General features: G+C 38.7%; 1 protein-coding gene across 3 annotated transcripts in view; it reads right to left on the bottom strand.

Moving 5' to 3' along the window:
• Positions 1 to 25,625, bottom strand: part of LOC119653519 (unconventional myosin-IXb-like) — a 52,769-nt gene that overhangs the window by 14,716 nt on the left and 12,428 nt on the right. For all 3 annotated transcript variants that reach the window (XM_038058185.1, XM_038058186.1, XM_038058187.1), the window contains exons 2-12: positions 9,637 to 9,747; positions 9,445 to 9,566; positions 9,250 to 9,386; positions 8,955 to 9,190; positions 8,686 to 8,892; positions 8,543 to 8,623; positions 7,955 to 8,461; positions 7,696 to 7,854; positions 7,497 to 7,639; positions 7,301 to 7,436; positions 6,957 to 7,222 (exon numbers count right to left, since the gene is read on the bottom strand). In XM_038058185.1, the coding sequence (XP_037914113.1) occupies positions 6,957 to 7,222; positions 7,301 to 7,436; positions 7,497 to 7,639; positions 7,696 to 7,854; positions 7,955 to 8,461; positions 8,543 to 8,623; positions 8,686 to 8,892; positions 8,955 to 9,190; positions 9,250 to 9,386; positions 9,445 to 9,566; positions 9,637 to 9,747 (2,105 nt within the window). The remainder of the gene's footprint in view (positions 1 to 6,956; positions 7,223 to 7,300; positions 7,437 to 7,496; positions 7,640 to 7,695; positions 7,855 to 7,954; positions 8,462 to 8,542; positions 8,624 to 8,685; positions 8,893 to 8,954; positions 9,191 to 9,249; positions 9,387 to 9,444; positions 9,567 to 9,636; positions 9,748 to 25,625) is intronic.

Consider the following 25,625-nt stretch of genomic DNA (forward strand, 5'->3'; position numbering starts at 1 on the left):
AATTTAAGTGCGAGTTAAAGTTAGTAATAAAATCAGATTAGTTCATATGTTGTGACTAAAAGCAAACAAATAAAAGCGTTACATAGAGGTTGACTGACAGTATATAGAGGAGTTTGCAGAATTTAGAAATAGTAAAGAGGCAGACAAGCGGAAATCAAACGCGGCGAAAGCATTCCCTTCTTATCGTTATTTACACTTCAATGAATTAATAAAGTGGATCACACTGCGTCCCATTCATACTTTGAATGCAACCGATATTTTTTGCTGTACCTGTCAATTTTTTAAGTTCCACGTGGTGGCTATTGAAGACAGTTTAAAATGTATGTTTTTCGAAAGCTAGCGTACAAAGTATAATCTAATGACTTCGTAGAAACTTATCTAACGCGCTAAACGAAATTTTGCTCAAGTATAATACAATCAACAGCGTCTCGCGATAACGAAGAGGAAGATGTCGAGTTGGACCAATGACGTAACACGCCAAGATCACATCCGAAATGAGGATATCCGCAATCGATAGGGGGTTGCATCGAACGTAAAAAAATTGTGAGAGAGATGTCTTCGATAGTATGGTCACGTAATTCGCGCCAACGAGAATTCACTTGCCAAGTCTGATAATGACCTGCAAACGAGCAAAGGCCGGCCGGAATAATGATGGCTTGAAAGCGTCATGACTCTATCCAGTTTAGGCCTTTGACCCCTTCTGAATGAGACCAAGGCTGAAGAAGAGGAAGACTAAACGGTCAGATGGTAACTAAAGTGATGAATCAGCTGACTTTCCGTGTTTCTGTAATGTTAGCAAAGACTGCCTATTACTGCATAGAGTATTGTGCTCAAATACACTCTTAGCGATAGTTTATCCCCGCATTGCTAGGTATTAATCTCATCTGGTTAAATGGCTAAAATAGTATAATACAAAATGTATCCATTGACGAATCAAAGCTCCACGTTATTGTTATGATATCTTTAACTCCGAAGAAGCATACAACGCAGCCTTCCCAGTCCTCATTAGGAACGAACCATCATAACTCACGAGCCAACAGAGAGATTTAAACAGAGACATTATAGGAAATTCGACTTACAGCCTTACCGCTAAGTCTAAGACAAATATCAAATTTCAGGCTAACTCGTTTCCAATAGTTAAGTTTTTTACCCTAAACAGCAATATCAGCCACCAAGATCTTAAAATTCGTCGCTGAAAGCAAGAAAACACCGGAATTTGTAGCGGGACAAGATAAAGACATTGATGCCAATGGGAGGGTGGCTGAACTTACAAGAAAGGGATCCTAAACACAATTTTTAAGCCTACACTTGGAATTAGCAAAGCCGTAGCGTTGAGAACCATGCGAAACTGGGAGTTCAAACAATTAGAGCATCATTAGAACATTGGCACAGTAAATTAATACTAGACAATGGACGGGAGATTAAATGAGCCGAAACCCTGGAAATAAGTAAACTGAAAATAATAATAATACTCGTTTGCACAAACATCCAGGACCTTGAAGTGCGTTAGAACACGTACGATACAATTCAATACACTGTGCTTAGCATTGCGCTCGGCCGTGATTATTACTCTGATTTGACTCAGGCGATCATTCACAATTGAGTCGACTGGTATCCGACGTCCAGCCACCAGTGAGATTTGATCGGCGACCATCCGTACCGACAGCCTAACGCTCTAACGATTGAACGGACAAGCTGAAAATGGGGACATTAATAGCTTCAATGACCAGTCACATTGTGAGGATATATAAGAGACCCAATATGTAAACTTTGTAATGACTGCTAAGTTTTGTGGCAACAACAACCTCAACTCTTTTAACTGCAGATAGCTGAGTGATTAAAGCGCAAGGTTGTCGTAAGGAAGGTCGCGGTTAAAATTTCGCTGGTGGCAGTGGGATTTGTATCGTGATTTGACGTCGGATACCAGTCGACTCAGCTGTGAATATGTACCTGAGCCAAATCAAGGTAATAATCTCAGGCGAGCGCAATGTTGACCACATTAACTCCTACAGTGTACTGTAGTGTACCGTTAAGGTCTTGAATGAAGTGCTCTAACACACTTCAAGGCTCTGATCCAATTGGATTGTTGCGCCAATGATTATTGTTATCAAAAATCAATATATGGAGATATTCGTCTGTGATTCTGAATTCAAGTTCTTAAATATTGGCGAGTCTATTTTTTTTTCAACATGAAAGTAAATAACAAGTGCTTACTTCTAGGTATGAATGAAGGTAGGATTGAACGTAGCGTCGTTGCGTACTCGAAGGCATTAAACCCGAAGCACTGTTGTTATATGATTGCCGATGCTTGGGATTCTTTGACTAAAGACAATCTATGAAATGCTTGGAAGAAATTGTGGACCTTTCTTGAAGAGAATTGGAAGTTAAAGAACAGCATGTTAACTTGGAGAAAAAGGATCTCGACGAATTCGTTGACTTCTTCGACAATATTCTAGAATTCATAGTGTGCGATAAAGACTATGAACGTGAATTGCTTAAACCACGATTCTAATGATCCGGAGTATCAAATTTTAGATGACGATGAAATTATTTTATCAATAAAAATCAAGATGATGATTACAACAGTAGCGAGGAAAGGGTTGATGCTCCGAACAAACCTTCACACGTGGAGGAAATTCGCCACTTTTGAGACGGTTCTCGAATGGTTGCGAGACTTATTAGCTCGAAAACGTGTTCCAGCTATTCGTCATTAAAAATCGCCAATTTAAAAAAGATAATATAAAAAAGGGCATTACATTTTTTCAGGTGTTTTATATTTCAAGGTTAATAAGTTTGTTAAATTTTAATATACTGTACTTTTTCTATGTAAAAAGATATTGTTTTTGTTTGATCTTGTCCCAAAAACTAGTCGCGGTCCCAATTTGTTCGGATAATCGAGATTCAAATGTACATCAATTGCATGGGAAAACTGATCAGGGTAGAACTACTGGAGTTCCTCTACAAAGCGTGACAAACATAAAGTTTGATTAAAATAGTTTTGATTTCCAAAGAAATAAAGTCCAATGCTACAGAAATTTCAATCCTCGTTGGAAAAAGTAGTAATGGAAATAGTCAAATGTAGACAAGCCTATTTTGTTGAGGACTTTCAACTCTAATGTATGTGGGACGTGCTAATTTATCTCACCATATAGAAAAGAAACTAAAGGTACGCAATTATCTAGTGACAAATATGTTGATAAACAAGACGATACCCACTGTCAGGTGGATCATTGCAATTCAAAATGCCATCCTCAGAAGGACATTGGTCTTGCGAATGATTTCCTCATCATTATTTCAATAAAAACCAACGAGAGTGCAAATTTACTTGTAAGACAATGTGACAACTTGTTCCTGCCCGTAATATAGTGGAATCAAAGAACATTGCGGAATCTATCGTGGAAGCAAAAGCTGTAGCTAAACTATAAACTGAATGTTTGGTTACAGCTGGTGAAAATACCTTAAACAAGCATTACAAACTTTTAGAGCTACTCTTGGCTCTATTATCAATTATATGGCGTCGTCCAATGTCGACGCTGCTAGCTTCCTCGTGAGTAGAATCAACTCTCTTACAACAGCCCATCTCAGAGGGTCCTTATTCTTAACCAGATCCACCCATACTTACGCAATTTTTATACTTATCAATAAATTACCGACAGACCTCAAGAAAGCTCTAGCAATTGCAAATTAATTTATATGAATGAAAATGCACAATCCCAGCACAATCTTTTCAGCAGTTTAAAACTCAATATCACCTTTCTAACACCAAATGACCTTAAAATTATTCCAATTTTCCTCTCCCCTGTAAGTCCTTCCAAAAGTGACGAAGCTAAAGTATATGCCAACCATGCGCTGAAGCTTACCGACGAAGGATGTTTTGATGGTTGAGATTGTAAAAGTAGCTCATTTCTGCAATGAAATGTATCCCATCTAAACGGGCCCTGCGGAACTCACAGCCCATTCATGGAGCTATCCAGTTGGCACGAACTAAGAACTCTTATAAAATTGTAATTATTACTGTTTCTCTCTACGTCTGCAAGGAATCTCATCAGAAAGCCATATGTATCCCAGGAATTTTGTTAAATTCACCCATCGGGCTATACTATCATCATGGACGCCGAAATATTTGGCAAACTCCTTCAATAATGAGGCGCTTTTAGCAACAGGGCGGCGAATAAAGTCCATGATTGACTTACTGCCTTCAACGACAGATATGTTGGAGCAAATCGAAGTGCAAAACTTCTTCTCAAAAATATTTTCCTTAAACTGAAGAAATCATAATTCCACAAAATAATTCTAAAACCGGCTTCCGCCACGGCAGTAAATAAATTTTTGGTAAACCAATCTTGTGTCCGGATAACTGAATGGGTAGAGCACAAGGCTGTCGTACAGACGGTCTTGAATGAAGTGTTCTAACCCACTTCAAGACCCTGATCCAATTGGATTGTTGCGCCAAAGGTTATTATTATTATTGATCTTGTAGCAAAGCCTTTCTTTGCATTCGATTGAGAAAATTGTCATGAACACTGTCTAGGAAAGACAAACGATCAACTGTTTAGAGGGAAAAGTATAAATACTTTGGTGAATCCAATTCTTTGACTAGTCTACGAACCTGAATAATGTTTTAACCTTTTTGGACCGGAAATTTCGAAGGCTCACAAAATAATTTTGGATGACTGTAAAGTGAAGTTGATCAAGATATCTGAGGCTCTACAGTTATCAAAGGAACCTGTTGAACATATCGTGCATTTGGGCACGGGAAAGTTCTGTTCAAAGTGGGTGCCCGGCGAGCTCACAATGGACCAAAAACAACAGCGAGTTGACGATTCTGAGCAGTGTTTGAAACTCTTCCCCCATAAAAAAACCGAATTTATGCGCGAATATTTGACAATGGACGAAACATGGGTCCATTATTTCACACCAGAATCAAAGCGATCGTCATTTAAGTGGATTGCACGTGTTGAACCGACTACAAAGCGTGCAAAGAGGCAATAGTCGGCTAACAATTCATCAATATGGTATCAATATTTTCGGATGCGCGTGATATAATATAAATCGACTATCTTGAAGAAGGCAAAATTATCAACAGTGACTATTACATAGCGTGATTGGAGCGTTTGCAATATAAAATCGCGGAAAAGCGGCCCCATTTGAAAAAAAAAGTGAAGTGTTGTTTCATCACTTCAATGCACCGTGTCATAAATCAATGAAAAAGATGGCAAAATTACCACCATATTCTCCAGATTTAAATTGCAGTAACTTTTTCCTGTTCTCAAAGCTCAAGAGAATGCTCGCTAGAAAGAAATTTAACGCCGATGAAGACATAATCGCCGAAACTGAGGCCTACTTCAAGGCTAAAGACAAATCGTACTATAAAAATGGTATCGAAAAATTATATGACCGCTATAATTGTTGTATCGCCCTCGAATAAATTTTTCAGCCCAACTGTTAGAAGTAGCTTAGCGGCCACGAAGCGTTGATACACTCTCACAAGGGGCAAATCATCAGACTTTCAATCAACAAAATTTTACTAAGGCAAGGCTACTTTAACGTATCTGCTGGCGATCTAAGCCTGTCCGCCATTCGTTCCTTGAGCCATGATTCATCAATGACTATGCCGCTAGTCACAACAATATTTCTTAAATTAATTCCGGCGTTCATTTTTTTCCTGCCAATTGTTTTTGCCGTGTTTGTGTTCGTCTCACTGGTGTGAGCTTATCACTTCCACAGCGTTAAGTGCGATGATATTGAAACGGAAGCACAATCTATGCTGTATACTCCACCAAGGAGTGAGCAGGAAACATTAAAATGTCCCTTTTCCCTTACATATTTTTCCGATGAAACATAACCTACTAGGAACAAGTGCCAAAATCACTTATTACCTCTGCAAATTGTGTTGGGTTCTTGTCTTCTCTGCCATTACTGTATTTGCGTTCTTTCTTTGGTTAATTAAATGTTTTAAACTGCATTTTTAGTATTTTCTTTGAAACCTATTACATTAACGTCGAAATTGTGGTTGTCGTTAAAAACTATCAGATGTGAAAAAATTACTGGGAAATTTGCTGATTACGATGGGCTTTTTTGGTTATCTATACAAAACGCTAACGGTCATTAAAAAAAAACATTACCAAGCACAATGTGGAAAAGCGTTAAACACACTTATATTCAGATTCTCTTAAAATTAAATCGAAAAACAAAAACCAATACAGATTAATTGAGTTAGTTATATCAATTAGAATCGACACAAAACTTAGCATCGAACCAAAATTCGCTCCTTTCATTGTTCACGATATTCAAAAATTTTTGATCTGAGGCATCGCCAGCACCGCAAGACTTTATTGCCCCTTCTGCGATGTCATTTCATTCATAGGAGGGTCATCGCATCAAATGCCAACATTGATCTCAATAACATTCGTATCAAAGCTAAAGTCATATCTGGCTCCCATCAAACAATGAGCATAGAAAAATGATTATACACGACAGAGTAATCTATTCTAACATTGGCAAATTCTCTTTTTTTTCGTAGATTAACTAGACTAAAAGCTAGTCTTCCCACATAATTTTACCTTCAAATTTCAGTTCATCGTATTTTATTAAAAAAATAAATCAAATGACAGTTTTAAGCGCCAAATATTTGCAAATAAAACGTGTGCTCGATAATCCAAATTTTCAGTCCAAGAGCCAATTTTTTCAAATACTCTGCTTTCAATAAAAATGTAATCATTGTAGAGCAAAGGCAATTTTCCATTAGGAAAACTGTACATGTGAAAACTGAACCACCATACCATATGAAAAAGAATAAAATCAAGATGTAGTTTCAAGTCACATGAATAGAAAATAGAAGAAATTGTTGTAAGCTATATGTTTCAATCTATGTTTCCCCTAATAGTTTTGTAATCGATACCGTCACCTCAGTGTGAAGGACACTTTACAGTTAATGAAGCAAATATAATACGAACCTTAATATGACATCATTCTGTTGCCGAAATCGTTGTTTTGATGCTAGTTTGTTAAGCGCATTATCATTCCTTTCTTTTCTGTGTTTCACACCAGCATTACGAAATGCAAAATAACTACGAAAAAATGCTCGAATTATAGCCCACCGAAATACGGCTACAGGATCCGCGCCGACCAGCTCACGCACAAATGCCATACTAGAATTCTTCAATACGCTGACAATGTCCTGCCGCATTAAATCTAAATTCTTCTCTCGCATTTCCGCAACCTATGTTATAAATTAGAAGCAAATAAAAGTTTAAAATATAATTCTAAGCCATTAAATCGATGTATCCGACATATTCACCTGGTATTTCACTTTTCCTGCGTAATGCTTTATTATAAAAGCGTTTTCTTTCCGTTGTGGCTTCTCGTAGAATAAGTTATCTTTGTGCACGCTATTAAATTTTTGAAGTAGCGTTTCATTTGTGGCACCGGGAAAACTATGAATTTTCAAAAATGTTACTCTAAAGATAGCTACGCATATTTTTCGATCCACTTACTTGCACAAATCATCTAAAATACACAGCAAACCAGTTGGCTTTGCTTCAAACAATTGTAAACACCCTGAATTATCCATAAATTCTATATCACTCCACTTTATACATTCGCGCTTGTATTCATTTTGTTCGTATTTGAAAACATGCTGCAGAGAAAAGCATTTTGGAAAATCGAATGGAAAGCAATTGTTCGTGAACTTACTAGATTAAAATAATATTGAAGATGTTCATTCGCATAATTAATACATAACTGCTCAAAACTGTTATGGGCTCCGAAGTCTTCGAATCCGAAAATATCCAGTACACCAATCGAATGTCCTGTGTGTGGTGTTTGATCTTTGTTAAGTAGAGCATGGTTTACCTGGAGTTTGCAGGACAGAAATTTAATACCAAACCAAGAAAATTGATTGAGTTTGATCAATTATAACAACGGAAGACCAAAAAGCAGTTTCCATTCCTACCTGAAGAACTATCCAATCAAATAAAGCACCATAAAGACACTTGGCTAATGCATCTCGCGCAGCTATTGCTTCTGGCAGTTTATATTGCATCACTAATGTTTCACCACTAGCTTTCACACGTTTCGACGTTAACGCAGCCAGCAATGTATCCTGTTTCACTTTTAGCAATTCGGATATTATCGAAACAACTTCGGGATTTCGCACTTGAACGCTCTCATCATGATGGTATGTTGATTTTTTCGGGAAAAATTCCACGTTGCCAAGTAATAATACAGCGGAAAGTACATTGAAAAGACGCCGTTGTTTTTCAGCTGAAAATCCTACCATTTCCATACTTTGTTTCAGTCGCGTAAATTCATATTTCTCATCACAATTTTCCAATGTAAGATTTCGTGAATTCAAATAGTTATATTTGTCAGCAGGTAGCAGATGTAAATACTCGCGTTCTGCCTCGGTTGCACCCGACAGCAGGTAATAGAATACATGATAGTTTCTTTCATAGGAACCCTGAAAGGACAAGTTCATTGTGCAACGAATGGTAAAAACAAAAGCACAGATATCGGAAAAGGATATGGCAAATTCATTTACCTGTGAAACTATTCTACTTTTTTCGAGTAAATATTTTTGTACTACCGCTCCCTGTACCATTCCATTTTCCCTGTAGTTCACCTGCGAAGATCATTCAATTCACATCAGTAAAATGACTATAAATCACCTATTAAATCGTTTACCTGTATGAATTTTCCAAAACGACTGGAATTGTTATTGTGGGCAGTTTTCGCATTTCCAAAGGCTTCAAGCACAGGCCCAGCACTCAAGATAGTCTGCTCAACCCCCGAACCATGCGATCCCTTTTGAGACAGTGCAGTTAGGTGATGTAATAGAAAATTTGTACTCTCAGTTTTTCCCGACCCACTCTCACCACTTATAACAATGCACTGGAAAATATTTGGTAATTATAAACCTTACAATTTCCCTTGGAGCACATCAGCAACCGTACCTGATTTCGTTTTTCTTTAAGCATGGAATAGTACGCATTATCAGCTATTGCGAATATATGCGGCGGTAGAATCGGTCCGTTTCTTTGATTTTGATAAAGTCTCACATATTTTGGATTGTAAATAGGATAGAACTTGAAGGGATTTACTGCTATCAGAATGCTACCTACATATGTATAAATATAACCAGACTCGAAACGTTGCTTTAAATTTTCGAGTAGTGTTGATTCGTTCAAATCTGTATGGAGCAATCATTCAGTACTCATTTAGTAACAAATATCAATTAAGACCCCCTACCTGGCAACTGACAAAGATCGGGATACTCTCTACTTTCTGGCTGCAATAGAAATGGTATGAAATCTCGAAAAATATGAGAATCCAACCCATAACTATCCAACCACGTTATATCACTTTGTGTTTCACGGAGGTAAAATCTGAAATGTAATTGCGTACTTAGGTCTGAACTTCCTAAATAGAAGAAATTTGTCTCACCTATGAAAATCTCGTTCAGAATGCAGTGGCCATAATAACATCACCGATACTGGCTTTTCTTCAGGAGCGAGGCGCCGCTCCTTGTATTCACCGGCGACTTCTGCCAACTCATAATTGCTTCCCTGTGATATTTCATATTTTGTTAGTGTCCAATAAGTATTTATCATAGTTTGTTCAGATTGAAAAACTTACCAATAATCCCAACCGCTCAACTATACATGATACAATCTCTTCGGCAGTTGTCTGCTTCGAAGCTTCTACACTAAGAGCTTCATAGTGTAATGAGAGCGCACCCACATAAACCTGAAAAAAATAAAAATAATTTAATTACGTATGCGCACAATATTATATATTTAAAGTGATTTGATATAATTAAGACTTGTTTTTTTTTTCTATTCGCTAGTGATATTTATTAATCTTGCCGATATTTCGGAAACAAGTGGTTCCCAATATTTCGGGAACCGCTTGCTCCCTTCTTTCAGTGCTAACAAGAGTTATTTCAAATAATTTAATCGCGAGAAACACCGCGAAATTACATTTAGATTTCAAGTAATACCTCATTTCGGAAATCTTATGATCTCTTACAACGAGTTTAACTATATGCCAATTTGTTTGGCAATTCATTGATCATTGATACTTTCTACCTAACCTAAAGTGTTGCTTGGATTACCATGAGCTTCCCACCAAAAAAGGCAGAAACAACACCTCTGCCTCGGGAGCAGCGTAACCGAAGTGATTGGCAGATGTTAAACGCTTCTTTGCCCTCTGTCCTAGATTAACAGTAAATCAAAGAGTAGTCCGTGAACCAAAAAATTATTTCTGGGATATGAGGGTTTTATGCTGGATATGGTAAAACTAAAATTTTGTCGAGTTCTTCCAACTTTTCCTGTGATAATTGAAATTGGCGTGCAGCTCGCTTCATACAAACCTCCGGAATCGATCTATTTTCTAGCAGAATTATGGAAAAATATCAACTTTTCATCGCATGTTACAATCCTTTTCCAAAAATGGTCACAAGTTGGATTCTGCCGCGTTTGATTGCAGAATTCAACACCTTCCGCTTCCAAATTTGTTAACTTGTACGAATTTTGTCTTGGCCATTTTATTTCACAATTAAGAATTTTCAAGTGCCAATTAATGCAAGACTGTAACGTTCCAAGAATTGTTGACAATTCGTGAGTGCTTCCACATGGTTGTTTGCAATGACTCATCCCACTACGTCAGATGGGCGGCGACTTATCTATTAAGCTTGGGTCACCGTCACTGAACCATATTACCACTGTGGAACGACGCACTCTATCAGGGTTTTCAACGTCAGAAGTTTGTTAAGCTGCAGCACTTGCGCCTAAGCATCTTTTCCATTAATGCCGAAAAAATGGTCGATTCAGAATTATTTTTTCATGTACCCTCCAAAAATAATACTCGTATATATATTATCAAAACTGTAGCCACCAACTAAAACACATATCATTTCCTCCTCATATTTTGATTTAAAAATATTCAAAAGGAATTTGTCGGAGAACTTTTGGAATAACCTAACTACAAGGCCCTAGAGATATATTCTTCTAGTTTCCTTGATGATATCGAGACAACTCGGTAAAACATCGGCTACTAGATAAATAAATATTATGTCTTTGAATTCCCAAAAAAAACAAGTCGGGAAACCGGAAGCTTGACGCTTCAGGTATAAAAGGTTTTGTGTTTCCCAATGTGAGGAGCATAACGTAGTTCTCCATTGGCTTATAGCATTGACCCAAGATATTGAAATCGTTCAGTTCTGGGCAGGTTACTGCCATTGTCAGAATTGAGCGATTTAAGTATCTCGAAGGCAGGTTACTGCCATTGTCAGAACTAAGCGATTTAAAAATCTCGAGTCAACGCTATCAGCTAATGGAGAACTGCGTAATGAAATTGTTTCACGCATTAATGCAACCTGGATGAAGTGGCATTCCCCAACTAGTGTTCTTTGTGATCGACGTATCAGCGCACGTCCCAAATTTAAAATTTACTGCAATGTCATCCGTCTACCACTCTCTATAGTTCTGAGTGTTGGCCGACTATAAAGGACAATGAACGGCGTCTTGCGGTAATGGGGACGAAGATGTTGCATTGCACTGGTGGCGTGACACATTTTGATTACGTCTGAAATCAGAATATCCGCGATCGATATGGGTTTGCATTGATCGTGGAAAAACTGCAAGAGAGGCGTTTTCGATGGTGTGGTCACGTAATTCACGCTAACGAGAATTCAACAACCAGTATTGATCAGAACATCGAAAGCAATGGTAAGCAACCAAAAAGCCGGCCAAAACAATGGTGGCTTGATACGCTGGATGGGGATTTAAAGGTCTCGCGATTACATCCTGATGAGGCATTTGATAAAATAAAATGACGAAACCGATCACAACGAGCCGACCCCGTTTGTGAACTGAAGGCTGAAGAATAAGAAAAAGATGTGAGGAGCGACGAGTCCACGACAGCTCCGTGTAATATAGCTAAAAACTCCATTGCCCTCAATTTTCTAGAAAGCGATTTAAATAAATCACTTGATGGAAAGCCCTGTGTTGATAATGGTCAACCTCATACGCTTCACGCCCTCAGGTTAATATTATTAGCGAATGAAAACAATTTAACCAACATCAAATATAAATGCGACTTTAATATTCCACGCGAATGTCAATTGTTCCGGGTAATTATGACGTCAGCATCTGATTTGCATGGCTTTGGAAGCAGTAAACTCGTGCGAAATTGCTAAGTTTGAACTGCTATAACTTTGGCGTTAATTGCCTGATTTCCATGAAATTTAACACATACATACGAAATATTGTCCCCTATGCTGGTACAAAATTCGGAAGTCCTAGGATGTATTTAAGGGGGGTTTTCCAGTAAATTTCTAAAAAGTAGTAATATACTATTAGTAAGTTTATTTGAGCAGATATCGGAATGGGACATATTTTGAGGCCTAGATTTCATCTAGGCGCACCACCCTGATTTTTTGCGGATTTTAAGGTTGGGTAGTTTCCGAAAATGAGTCCCGTCTCACTTCAAGTGCGTACATTTTGACTCCTTACTCACGCACTTTGCAATTTATGCCAAAACTAATGTCAGTTTCGGAAAGTATAAATCGAGATCTTTCATTTGATACCCTACACAACTATATCCGGTGAAAAAAATTTTTGAATCCCCCCTTTGCATGTATGGGGAGCCCCCCTTTAAACTCCACCTAAATTTATGCCACTCGCTGTATGCGTGGGATTTCATAGTTCCCATCTGTCCACCAAATTTCGTTCGGATCGGTTTAGCCGTTTTGGAGAAAAATGCGTGTGACAGACAGACATTGAATCGATTTTAATAAGGTTTTGTTTTACACAAAACCTTAAAAATCGCTTAGTCCGAATGGACAAACAGTTGCACCAAAAAAATAGGATCCTCTAGAGGACATCATTGGAAGCAAGCAAATGCCCTCTTCGTGATACACATTCCGTGAGAGGTATTTTAAAATCTGTCTGCGGTCCATTGTGGAGCGCTCATCGCGAATTTATATGATAAATTAAATGGAGCCAGTGCTATGAATTACATCCTTGTGGAGAAGTTTCTAGATTTGCTTCCGAAGCAATAGAATTACTTGCTGATAAATCTCTTCAGTTTTTCCGTGTGAATTTCAAGCGTTTGTATGTAATTTGCAACGTAGTGAACATTAGTTTTGTTTGTTAATAGATTTACAAAGGTCATAGCCAACTACATTACAATTAACGTTCTAATACGCAATCCCCCAGATCCATGTCAGCACGCTTAGCAGGCAGGACGGTCAACCGAGACTGCTTTATATCAGCTGACGGATGTATTGCGGGATACAATAGAAAGTAGACAATAGGACTGTGGATATCGAAGGAGGGTTCAATAACACATTGCACAGAGACAGGAGATGCCCTAATCCGCAATGAAGTGAAGTGTGATTAACGCTACTCAAGGTTGTCCACAAGGTGGAGTATTATCATCATTAATGTGGAGCATGATGATTGATGAACTAATAGAAGAACTAACAAACACTGGAATACAGGTCCAGAGTTACACTGATGATACATATTGTTTTAATCTGTAGGGGCAAATATGAGGAAGGTATCATGTGGCAGAATTCAAACCGGGCTGCGAATCACTAGTAACTCGTGCAGAAAGGCAGCGATGGGCCACTAGGAAGCGCAGGTTTGATAACCTGAGAGATTACATGACATGGAGGTGAAACTAATAACATAGGTAAAATCTTTGGGAATCACGACGGCATACAGATGCAGACAAGGAGATTTTTAGAATGTCCGGGAGTATCAGTGAGGCGGGGAGCTGCTTAAATGGAAAAAAAATGATATATTTCTAAGCGGCATCCCGAATTACTGATACCAAGGGATAACATGACAATGAAATTTCATTTCGATAAGAAGTTTGAAACACGTGAAAAACAACAGGGCAAATTTGGAGAGCGTGGCAATGATATACGACTTAAACCAGCAACTTACCTGGTACACTGACGTATCCCTTACGATAGAGGAAACAGGCGCTGGGGCCATTGGACTGTACTTTGAACCAATAGGTAAGCATACCAGGATATTTCAGGCGGAAATATACGCCATAGACAGATGCGCCTCTTTCAACGTCGAAAGGAACTATAGGGGGAAGAACATTGCTATTCTGGTCAGACAATGCAGGCTAAACTATCACCTGGGGAAGTTAGGTATATCTACGGGCACTGTCTACAAATTCTGTTAGGAGGATGTTCTGTGTCCGGCATTTGTGCAAATAATTTTAGGCACCTGGGAGAATACTTAATGCCAGGTTTAAACACTTGGAAGTAGGGAACATAATAAAGTTTCTGTCTGTTATAGATTTAAGCGCCATACTATAGTTTATAGGTATACTATAACCAGTAAAGAGGCACAATAGTTCTTACAAGACGCAGTGCGGCATCTCTTGATTCCTATTTCCTGGTAGATCAACAGGTGCATGTGGTTTTTATTTAGAACTTAGCAGTAGCTTTGAATATCTATTTTTTGAGGTGGAAGCATTTTGCGTGCGTTTATCAATAAGAAGGTTGCAACCTATCGGAAAAGTATCCGGAAGTTTTTGACATTACATTTAAAACACACTTTTTTTTATAAATATTCCTATATTTTCTTCTTCTTCTCTTCATGTTACAAGATATTTGTAAGTTTTAAAAAAATCGTATACAACACTAAAACTATTTGGTTTATTTATTGAAATTATTTATTTTCTACATAAACATACATATGAATATTTAGAGACTCCTCCTCTGATTTTGACGGCATTCTACCATTCTTAATCTCTTCAGCTCTCTTGTGAGAAGTATATTCGAGTACTGCTCAGTGATCTGGTCACCCTCCCGTAACTGTGATTCTCTTGCATTTGAAAAGTTATAACCTAAATTCACCTGTTCTCTTTTCTTAAAAACTTTCCTCGTGCACTACCCATCTCGCCTTCGTTTTCTGATCCACCCTTTCCGACAACAGCGTAGAATCTATCTAACTTACGCATATTCTTCAAAATATCCTCGGACTGTTGGGCTGTTTCGCCTCTAACAACATCACCTGCTGTCCTGCGCCTTATAATATAAGCAACGCAGACATTTCCAACATGTACTTCGCGGAGCTTGAAAGCTATTCCAATTCCCCAGTTCCAAGAATTTTTCGGTGTTATAACGCACACCAGCTTGGTCAATTAAATCTTTCTTTTTTCAATAGTGTTAAGCAGAGCCTAGTTAAATTCCCGAAAAAGGCACTGGTTCCATGGTGGAAGGAACTGTGATTTGATATAGAAAATGTCGTCAGGGCCGCTAGAAGATGCACCTGGTTGGACTATTGTCAAAATATTGTAAATATCAGCACAAGTATCAGGTTCTTCTTGGAGTTTACTCTGTTTATTTTCCGTTAATAAATAAATAAATATTTTTATTTCTTTGGTATGAGAACATGGGGGCTCAACTCTATAAACTAAAGCGTTGCTTCCCTTTACTCTCAGCCTACTTCACACCATTGGTGTCATATGTATGGAGCAAACAAGAAAGTGTAATCCACGGACTCCACTTCATTGGACTGTAAAATTTGCCTCGTGCGTTCTTTGCTTCAAATCGACTGATTTTTGAATATCATCATCAGTACCGGCGAAAATCTTACTGCTTTCGATTAATTTTCCTCGATTCGTGGTAAATAAGAATTTTTTAAAAAAACTCTAGGAAGCTATGGACCAACGCAATAAATAGAACCTGGACCTTCTAAACACGTTTGAGTGTCAGAGGGTCCTCACGTATTTTAAATGTCACAACTGCACTTAATATTTCGCCTTATATAGCAGAACGTAATATGTTTAGACCTACATTCAACTCTGCCTGTGACTCATCAGCTTAAGTATTTGCCCGCAGGCTTCACGAATCTGAGTTAGTAGATTCTGACTGCTATCAATAAATATATTCTCACCACATAATGGTCGAATTTTTTTTTGCAGAGGAATTTTTCACTGATATAATTCACAAGCGCGTAATGCCTGATGGGGTTTATAAATTACGAGCGAGTTTCTTATCGGTTGACGTAACGGTCGCACTATCATGGGGAACATGTCGGCAACCCGCTCAAGATGCTGGATAAAACCAAAAGTGTAGAAAATATTATTTATGAATGATTTTTATATTAAAAACCTTTCAGTGATGGTAAGGCTATTTATTGTTCGAAAGGTAGTAGACAACACTCAATTACACCCATAAGCTTTAAGTACAAAAATATAGGAAACGAGGTGGCACTGGCCTGAAACATTGCCACGGGATGACACCCTTTCCTGTTCCTCTAGTTCTAAAAGGAAAGCGATTCCCAAACAATGCAGTGGATTCTTGGAAGAATTGGCATGGGCGTTCCGTGAGTTGTCCAGCAAGATTGTTCCTTAATACATTGTTGACTGATGACGAGTTAATTCGTTTTATCATACCCAAAACATGTTGATCAATGACAAGTCAACTCAATCTCAAAAAATCAAATCGTGAGAGAAGCGAAATTAAATATAAAAAATTTCTACCAGAAGAAGCTAGGAAATGGATTTCTGTATATTCAAATGAATGCAACACACTATCTGGTAGTTATTCTCGTATTTCTATTTTAAAACGACTCTTTACGAAAATTCTTCTTTCAGGAAAACTAAATGACCACGTTTTAGAACAAATAGTCACTTACGTAAAAACAAACCCAACTAGAAGATGTAATTAAAACGAAAGAGTAGCAAAACTTGTCATATACTACTACAGGTGCTCTAAGCTGGCGCGTAGGCAGACGAGGCAGCAAACCTGTCGACCAAATCAACATCTAAAAACCAAAGGAGAACTTCTATGTGATGCCACCAGAAAACACTGGATTCACATTGATTAGCTGTAGACTCGAGTCTGCACGGGGAGTCATCTGAAGTGACTTCGACCATGACCAATTCGTATGTCTCAGGAGAATTCCTAGGGCATGTGTTCACCAGTTTTTTGTGGTTGGCCTTTTAGTGGGAGTTTCATGAGAGTTGTGATTATGTTTACATCACGAACAGAGTCCTTCGGGGCTCAAATTACGTTGTACAACTCATGTGCCGCACTCCTCAGTTCGATAAAAGCTTTAGGTAGATCTTGCATCTATCGTATTGATGCTGAGCCTAAACTCAGTGTAAACTTGCCACAGTGGGAGTACTGATTGTGGTCACAAAATTAGTCGGTGTCGTGAGAAAATCGTGAGTTTAGGCCGACATGATGGGTGCTCGCTTTAAACCGGTTCTGATTTTCGACCATAGATAGGAGAAATTATCAATGGTCTCAAAGTTGTAGTCTCCTATCTTTATTGTTCTTATTTGACCAGTGCCATTTGATGATGTTGCCTCTTTGGTTTTTGACAACGTCAGACAGCATATATTTCGCCTTGCCTTGATGTGCAACCTAAGATGTTGCGCTACCCTATAGTCCCGAATTATTGCCTTTCGATTTTCTTACTATCTGCATCTCTTAAAGAAGTAGTAAAGGGATAACCATTCCAAGATTTTACGCAATTTACTCCCGAACTTCCAACTATTACTCAAGTAGGAGATAATGCTGAAAAACAGTTTGTTGTTCTCCTCCCTTTGCCCCTTCCGATAACGAAGTTAGCTCGTGTTGATCTATTTAGATTTCCACTACCTTTTTTGAAAATCTTTTGAGAAATTTCGTACATATTCGATTCATACTCCTCTTCTCAAATCAAATATCTGATCGAACCACCGATTTTGGACGAATGAATCTGCTATTGGCGCTAGCTTATTGTGTGGGCTGCTCTAATTATTAAAAAGCCTAATCGCAAAAACTGTACTGTGCTTTTGTGATAATAACATAAATGCAAATGCATGATAATTAGGCAACATGCAGTTAACAAAAAACATCAAATTGCTACCGAGGAGACCGGGGAATGGTTTGAGAATGCGCGATAACTTCGGAAGTGAAATAGTCATTTGTAAACAACGTTTTTAGTCACGTATCCAAATTTTTTTTGGAGATACCAAGAGAGAATGCTCCACGGCACAATCTGCCACAACAAAGAGGTGATTTTTAAGGTTTTGTGTAAAACAAAACCTTACTAAAATTGATTCACTGTCTGTCTGTTTGTCACACGCACTTTTCTCCAAAACGGCTAAGCCGATCCGAACGAAATTTGGTGAACAGATGGGAACTATGAAATCCCACGCATACAGCGAGTGATATAAATTAAGGTGAAGTTTAAAGGGGGCTCCCCATACATGCAAAGGGGGGATTCAAAAAACTTTTTCACCGGCTATAGTTGTGTAGGGTATCAAATGTACGATTAGTATTTTTCGAAACTAATATTAGTTCTGCCGTGAATTGCAAAGTGCGCGAGTGCGGGGTCAAAATGTTGCACTTAAAGTGAGACAGGACTCATTTTCGGAAACTACCCAACCTAAAAATCCGAAAAAAATCAGGGTAGTGCGCCTCAAAATATGTCCCATTCCGACATCTACTCAAATAAACCTATTAATAGTATATCACCAACTTTTAGAAATTGACTGAAAAAATCCCCTTAAGTTCGTTCTAGGAGTACTAAATTTTGCACCGACATAGAGGACAATTTCATACATGTCAAGTTTCATGAAAATCCGACTATTCGTGTCAAAGTTATGATAATTCCAACTTATCAATTTCGTGCGAATTTACTGCATCCTAAGCCATACAAATAAGATGCTGACAAGAATGGTTGACATTCGAATGAAATATTAAAATTCCATTCATGAAGAATCTACTTCTCCCCAACCCTTTTTAAGGTTTTGTGTAAAACAAAACCTTATTAAAATCGATTCAATGTCTGTCTGTCTGTCTGTCTGTCACACGCATTTTTCTCCAAAACGGCTAAACCGATCCGAACGAAATTTGGTGGACAGATGGGAACTATGAAATCCCACGCATACAGTGAGTGGCATAAATTTAGGTGGAGTTCAAAGGGGGCTCACCATACATGCAAAGGGGAGATTCAAAAATTTTTTTCACCGGATATGGTTGTGTAGGGTATCAAATGAAAGGTCTCGATTTGTACTTTCCGAAACTGATATTGGTTTTGGCATAAATTACAAAGTGCGTGAGTAATGAGTCAAAATGTACGCACTTGAAGTGAGACAGGACTCACTTTCGGAAACTACCAACCTAAAAATCCGGAAAAAATCGGAGTGGTGCGCCTAGATGAAATCTAGGCCTCAAAATATGTCCCATTCGGATATCTGCTCAAATAAACTTACTAATAGTATATTACCACTTTTTAGAAGTTTACTGGAAAACCCCCCTTAAATTCATCCTAGGACTTCCGGATTTTGTATCAGCATAGAGGACTTTTTAGGGCACTTTTTAAGATTTTGTGTAAAACACTTATGTGAAATCTAATCTTCAAGAGATGTCCTATTCCGGTATCTGCTCAAAAAATTTACTAATAGTATATTATCAACTTTTAGAAATTGACTAAAAACCTCGCCCTAAGTTCATCCTAAGTGTACTAAATTTTGCACCGACATAGAGGACAGCCTCGTGCATACATATGCCAAGTTTCATGAAAATCCAACTATTATTGGGAAAGTTATAGCAGTCCAAACTTATCAATTTCGTACTACTTAACAGCATTCTAAGCCATACAAATAAGATGCTGACGTCATAATTAACGAGAATAATTGAAATTCGAGTGAAATATTAAAATTCCATTCAAGAAGAATCTAATTCTCCCTAGCCCTTTTTTATATTTGATGTTGGTTAAATTGTTGGCATTTGCTAATAATATTAAACTCAGAGTGTGAAGCGTATGAGGTTGACTATTTCAATACGGGGCTTTCCATCAAATGATTTATTTAAATTACTTTCTAAAAAATAGATGCCAATAGAATTTTTAACTATGTGACACGAAACTGTCAGACTCACCGCTCCTCACATCTTCTTTTTCTTCAGCCTTCAGTTCACAAGCGGGGTCGGCTCGTCGTGATCGGTTTCGTCATTTTATTTTATCAAATGCCTGATCAGTGTATCATGCGACCATTATTTTGGCCGGCTTTTTGGTAGCTTACCATTGACTTCGATGTTCTGACCAATACTGGTTGTTGAATTCTCGTTAGCGTGAATTACCTTGACCACACCATCGAAACCGCCTCTCTTGCAGTTTTTCCACGATCGATGCAAGCCCATATCGATCGCGGATATTCTCATTTCAGACGTGATCAAAACGTGTCACGCCACCAGTGCAATGCAACATCTTCGTCCCCATTACCGCAAGACGCCGTTCATTGTCCTTTATAGTCAACACTCAAACTATAGAGAGCGACAGACGGACAACATTGCAGTAAATTTTAAATTTGGGACGTGCTCTGATACGTCGATCACAAAGAACACCAGTTGCGGAATGCCACTTCATCCAGATGGCGTTAATGCTTGAAACATTTCATTACGCAGTTCTCCATTGGTTGGTAGCATTGACTCGAGGTATTTAAATCGCTCAGTTCTTTCAATGGCAGTAATCTGCCCCTCCAGATATTTAAATCGCTGAGTTCTGGCAATGGCGGTAACCTGCCCAGAACTGAGCGATTTAAATATCTCGGGTCAATGCTATAAGCCAATGGAGAACTACGTTATGCTCCTCACATAGGGAAACACAAAACCTTTTATACCTGAAGCGTCAAGCTTCCGATTTCCCGACTTGTTTATATCTCTTGTAGGTTAAATTCTTCGCATTTGCTAATAATGCTCAGAGTGTGAAACTTATGAGGTTGACTGTTATTAATACTGTGCTTTCCATTAAATGATTTATCCAAATCGCTTTCTAAAAATGGATGAAATGGCAATGGAATTTTTAACTATGTGACACGGAGCTGTCATGCACTCGTTGCTCCTCACATCTTTTTCTTCAGCCTCTGTCCCATTCACAAGCGTGGTCATTTTATTTTATCAAACGCCTGATCTGGATGCGATCGCGAGGCTTTTAAATCCACATACAGCGTATCAAGCGACGGTTCTTTCGGCCGGCCTTTTCGTCGGTTATCGTTGACTTCGATGTTCAGGTCAATATTGGCAGGTGAATTGTCGTTAGCGCGAATTACGTGATCATACCATCGACAACGCTTCACTCGCAATTTTTCCACGATCGGTGCAACCCCATAACGATCGGATGTGATCAAAACGTGTCACGCCACCAGTGCAATGCAACATCTTCGTCACCATTACCGCAAGACGTCTTTCATTGTCTTTTATAGTCAGCCAACACTCAGAACTATAGAGAGCGGCAGATGGACGATATTGTGGTAAATTTTAGATTTGAAACGTGCGCTGATACGTCGATCACAAAAACACCAGTTGTTGCATGCTACTTCATCCAGGTCGCATTAATGCGTGATGCAATTTCAAAACGCAGTTCTCCATTGGCTGATAACATTAACCCGAGATACTTAATTCGTTCAATTCTAGGCAGGTTGTTGAAGCTGACAGCACTGAACAATTCAAATATCTCGAGTCAGTGCTGTCAGCCAATGGAGAACTGCTTTATGCTTCTCACATAGGGACACACAAAGCCTTTTATACCTGAAGCGTCAAGCTTCCGGTTCCCCGACTAGGTTTGATAGAGATATGAGGAATTTTAATGGAGCAATATAACTAGTTAGTTAGTTAAGTTAGTTCTTACTATGACAGAAAGCGTAGCTCTTCTCCTTCAATTAATTAACGGTCCAAAAAACTATTATTTTTCCTTTGTGCTCTATTATTAAATGTTATTTTTATGTATGTTCTTACTCTATTCCGGCCATATTTACACAACATGATTGGTTCCGTGTGTCGTACAACTAAGCTAAGTAATCACAATCAAGATAAGAGTTTCAGTTCCACTAGGAAGTAACGTTTTTGAAGGGAACGTTTCTAAGCAACTATACGTGCCAATTTCACATTTTCCAGATAAATAATATTAAAAAACCTATCTAGCCGCTTTAAGATTTCGAAATAGACAGATATTTATATTGATTTGCATTTCCGCCAATTCGCATGATTATTCGGTGCCGAACAAGTTCGTCTAAATCACGTGATTTCTTTGCTCGTTGTATTACCTAAATTATGGAGTCACAGTTTCAAAAACCGTGGTAACTAAACTTACATCACAGCATCATCAAATCGTAATCATGTGTAGTAAACAGACTGTTGAAAAGTGGAATGATATCTAAAATATCCTACGTACTTCCGTAGTGTAGCTCCAGTACAATTAAACTGTCGAGAACTAAGTATTTTTTTAGAATGAAAATTCTCTTTTCAGACTATTTCAAACCTATTGATGTAATTACACACTTAAAAAACAATACAAGGTCTTTCGATATTTAAACATGAGAAACTGAAAATGTCAGAATGGAATTAACCTGACGTAACGTCGCAATAATAGACTTAATCATCTGCACCAACTGACGCTATTGGAAAATTGCAGAAAAGACACGAAGGAAATCTAATCGCGTTAAATATAAGACGGTTATGCTACATTGGAAAGGTTTGTATTTGCTATGATTATCTATTGGAAGAATTGACGAGCCATTCCAATCATGCAAAATAGTGCCAATAACTGGGAATATTTCAAGCCTTCAAATTCCACTGTTCTTTTATATTTATGATATGCAGATTAGGTTGCTGGTGCTCAGAAAAAGCAGCCCGGATAGAGCTCTTCCGCTTTTCCTGCATTTCCTAGTGAGATGGAGAGAGACAATAAACTGGTTTCAAAAGATGCATCACATATTGCCAGCAAATCCGCCAAGAGGTCTAAATGCCCACAGGTATACTATGATTAATCTAGATCTAAGGAAACAATTAAATTATTTTGAATCAAGTTGTTGCCTCGTTCCATTTTTATGCATAAGAAAATGAGTAAGAACTCGTCATTGACAATCACAATTTTATGATCACGTCTCCTCCATTCATTGATTACGACCATGACCTCACTAAGAATTTCCGGAAATCAACAAACTTGTACGTTCTATTATTTACAAGAAAAGGCCAATATACAGAAATAAAAGTAATCGTGATAAATCGAATTTCCCTATTTATCTTATCATTCCGATTGTATTAATACTCATTTCTATCTATTGATATTTACATTCAGTAGGTTGTACGTTGTACGAAACGATTACAAGATATAAAATCTTTATCCATAATAGGAGGCATTAGATACGCCTGACACGTAAGCACTATCGCAAGCGATTACAAAGTATTATCATTAATTACTCTAATTAGAGAGATCAATTTTTGCATAACTGAGTGGATTTGTTACTGTAATCATATTGCTGAGCACAATAGCAACTCTACCAGGAGCGAATCAACAAACTATTCGCACATTTCGCTACTTACACAACAAGATACAAATATTCTAGCGCTGGCGCTAACATCAGAAGCATGTCGCCAAGGTTAATAGCACGCCGCTTTCACTGTAAATGATATCTGTTGTGTCTAATGCTGAACGCGAGTATTTACATCAACTGTGATGTGTCATTTTATTTTAATGCTATTGGATCAACAGCAGAATCCTGTTAAGTACAGAGTGCTCGCATGCTTTGCTCACTTTAAGAATATTGAATTCTTAAAAATTTGAAAAGATCTGCCTACTATCAACATGAGTAAGCGATTCTGTTGGTGATAACCACTAGAAATTAAGCGGAAAATCTTTCAATATCTGCATGAATCAGTTTCAGTTTCAGCAGTTCTCAAGGTTGAGTTCAATTAAGCATACAAACTGATATGTCTTATCGACAACAAAACTACCCGACAATAGGAAAACATGAGACTATCACAATATGTGCAACTGTTTCTCCCGGACTTTACCTAAATATGTGATTTTTCTTTCATATCTTGAATGGATGACCACGACAGGAAATCTTTTCTTAGAGAGTCCCAAGACCCGATGATGAGATGTGCATTGGGTAGGAATCATCAAGAAGAGGTTGCTGGATAGAGATTAAATCAAATTTTGGTCTCTCTCTAGATTACACGCAACTTTAACGCTGGCAGCTCTTCCATATTAAAGAATACAGTGACACTGTCATGTACCCCTTGTAAAATGATGAAATGTTTTGAATTTCAGGGAATTCCCAGGGCGAAACGTGGATTGGTACCCACGATGGAGCATAAAACCTGGGAAATGGCTGCTGAACCAACACCAACAGCTCTACTACCAAACCCTATCTCCACCTCCACGTGGTGACCGCTGGGAGCTCTTTCTTAACGAAAAGCTGCAGACGGAGAAGGATGAAGGCGAGTCTGCCGCGCTTAAAAACGGGACAAATTGTACCAACTCAGGTTGGGGGTTGGGTAGGGCTGACGACCCTACACGGAAAACAACTTGTTACGAAGCCAAAACAGGAGCCTGGGACTGGACGGATTACACAACGACGAACCAGGCAACCACACGGAATAACGATTTGCGCATTTTCTCATGGAACATGTGCTCCCTGTACAGAGATGAAGCTGATGAGCAGCTAGCCGATACCCTGTCTCAATATAGGGCGGATGTAACAGCGTTACAGGAGATGCGTTAGGCAGGGACCGGTTTCCTGGAGAAGAGCCGCTACACCATATATTATAGTGGCCATCCAGTAAACCATGTGCTTGGAGTTGGTTTCTTAGTCAGCCAAAAAATGAAACCTGCTGTTATCGGCTTTGAAAACATAAGCGAACGGCTATGCACTCTGCGTTTGCGAGGCAAGTTTAGAAATATAAGCCTCATTAACGTTCACGCTCCTACAGAGGGGACTGCAGAGTCGGAGAAGGATACCTTCTACGAGGCAGTAGAACGAACCCTCGAAGCCTGTCCTAGATATGATATCAAAATCATACTTGGGGATTTTAAAAGCCAAGTAGGGAAGGAGCCCGTATTCAAGCGATACGTCGGCTCCCATAGCTTACACCAAAATACAAATGATAACAGACTGCCGATTATTCAATTAGCAGGGTCACACGAAATGGTTGTTGGAAGTACCTGGTTTGCGCGGAAAGCGGTGCAAAAACATACATGGGCCTCTCCAGACGGGACCACTTTCAACCAAATTGACCACGTGTTGATCGAACGCCGCCATCTCTCATCCTTGATGAATGTCAGAACATATAGGGGGCCAATATGGACTCAGATCACTATCTCGTTGGCATGGTGCTCCGAGCTCGAATAACAACACCGCCGACCAATCCCCTCTGACAATCAGGTGAGATTTACCACTGAAGCCATCCACAACACAGCCCTCCGCAACAACTATAAGGGGGAAATGGATGTCGCAATAACCGCAGTTAACAGAGGACCTGGAGAAGAAGCATCAACAAATGATCTTCACAACTACCTGAAGAACGTTATCATTGATACGGCCACAAACATACTTGGCCCCAACCGCAAAAGGAGTCGGAACGGCTGGTTTGACGATGAATGTAAGCTAGCAACGGAACGGAAGAATGCGGCATACCGAGTAATGTTGCATTCTTAAGGAACGCGGGCACGCGCAGAGACTTATCACGAACTCCGTCGAGCGGAGAAGCGACTTCACAGACGGAAAAAGGAAGCCTGGGAGAACCAATAAGTTTGTGAACTCGAAAATTACAGGGAGCAACCGCACCAGGCGCGGAAGTTTTACCAATAAGTCAG

This window comes from Hermetia illucens, chromosome 4 (assembly GCF_905115235.1).
Source record: "Hermetia illucens chromosome 4, iHerIll2.2.curated.20191125, whole genome shotgun sequence".
NCBI lineage: Eukaryota > Metazoa > Arthropoda > Insecta > Diptera > Stratiomyidae > Hermetia > Hermetia illucens.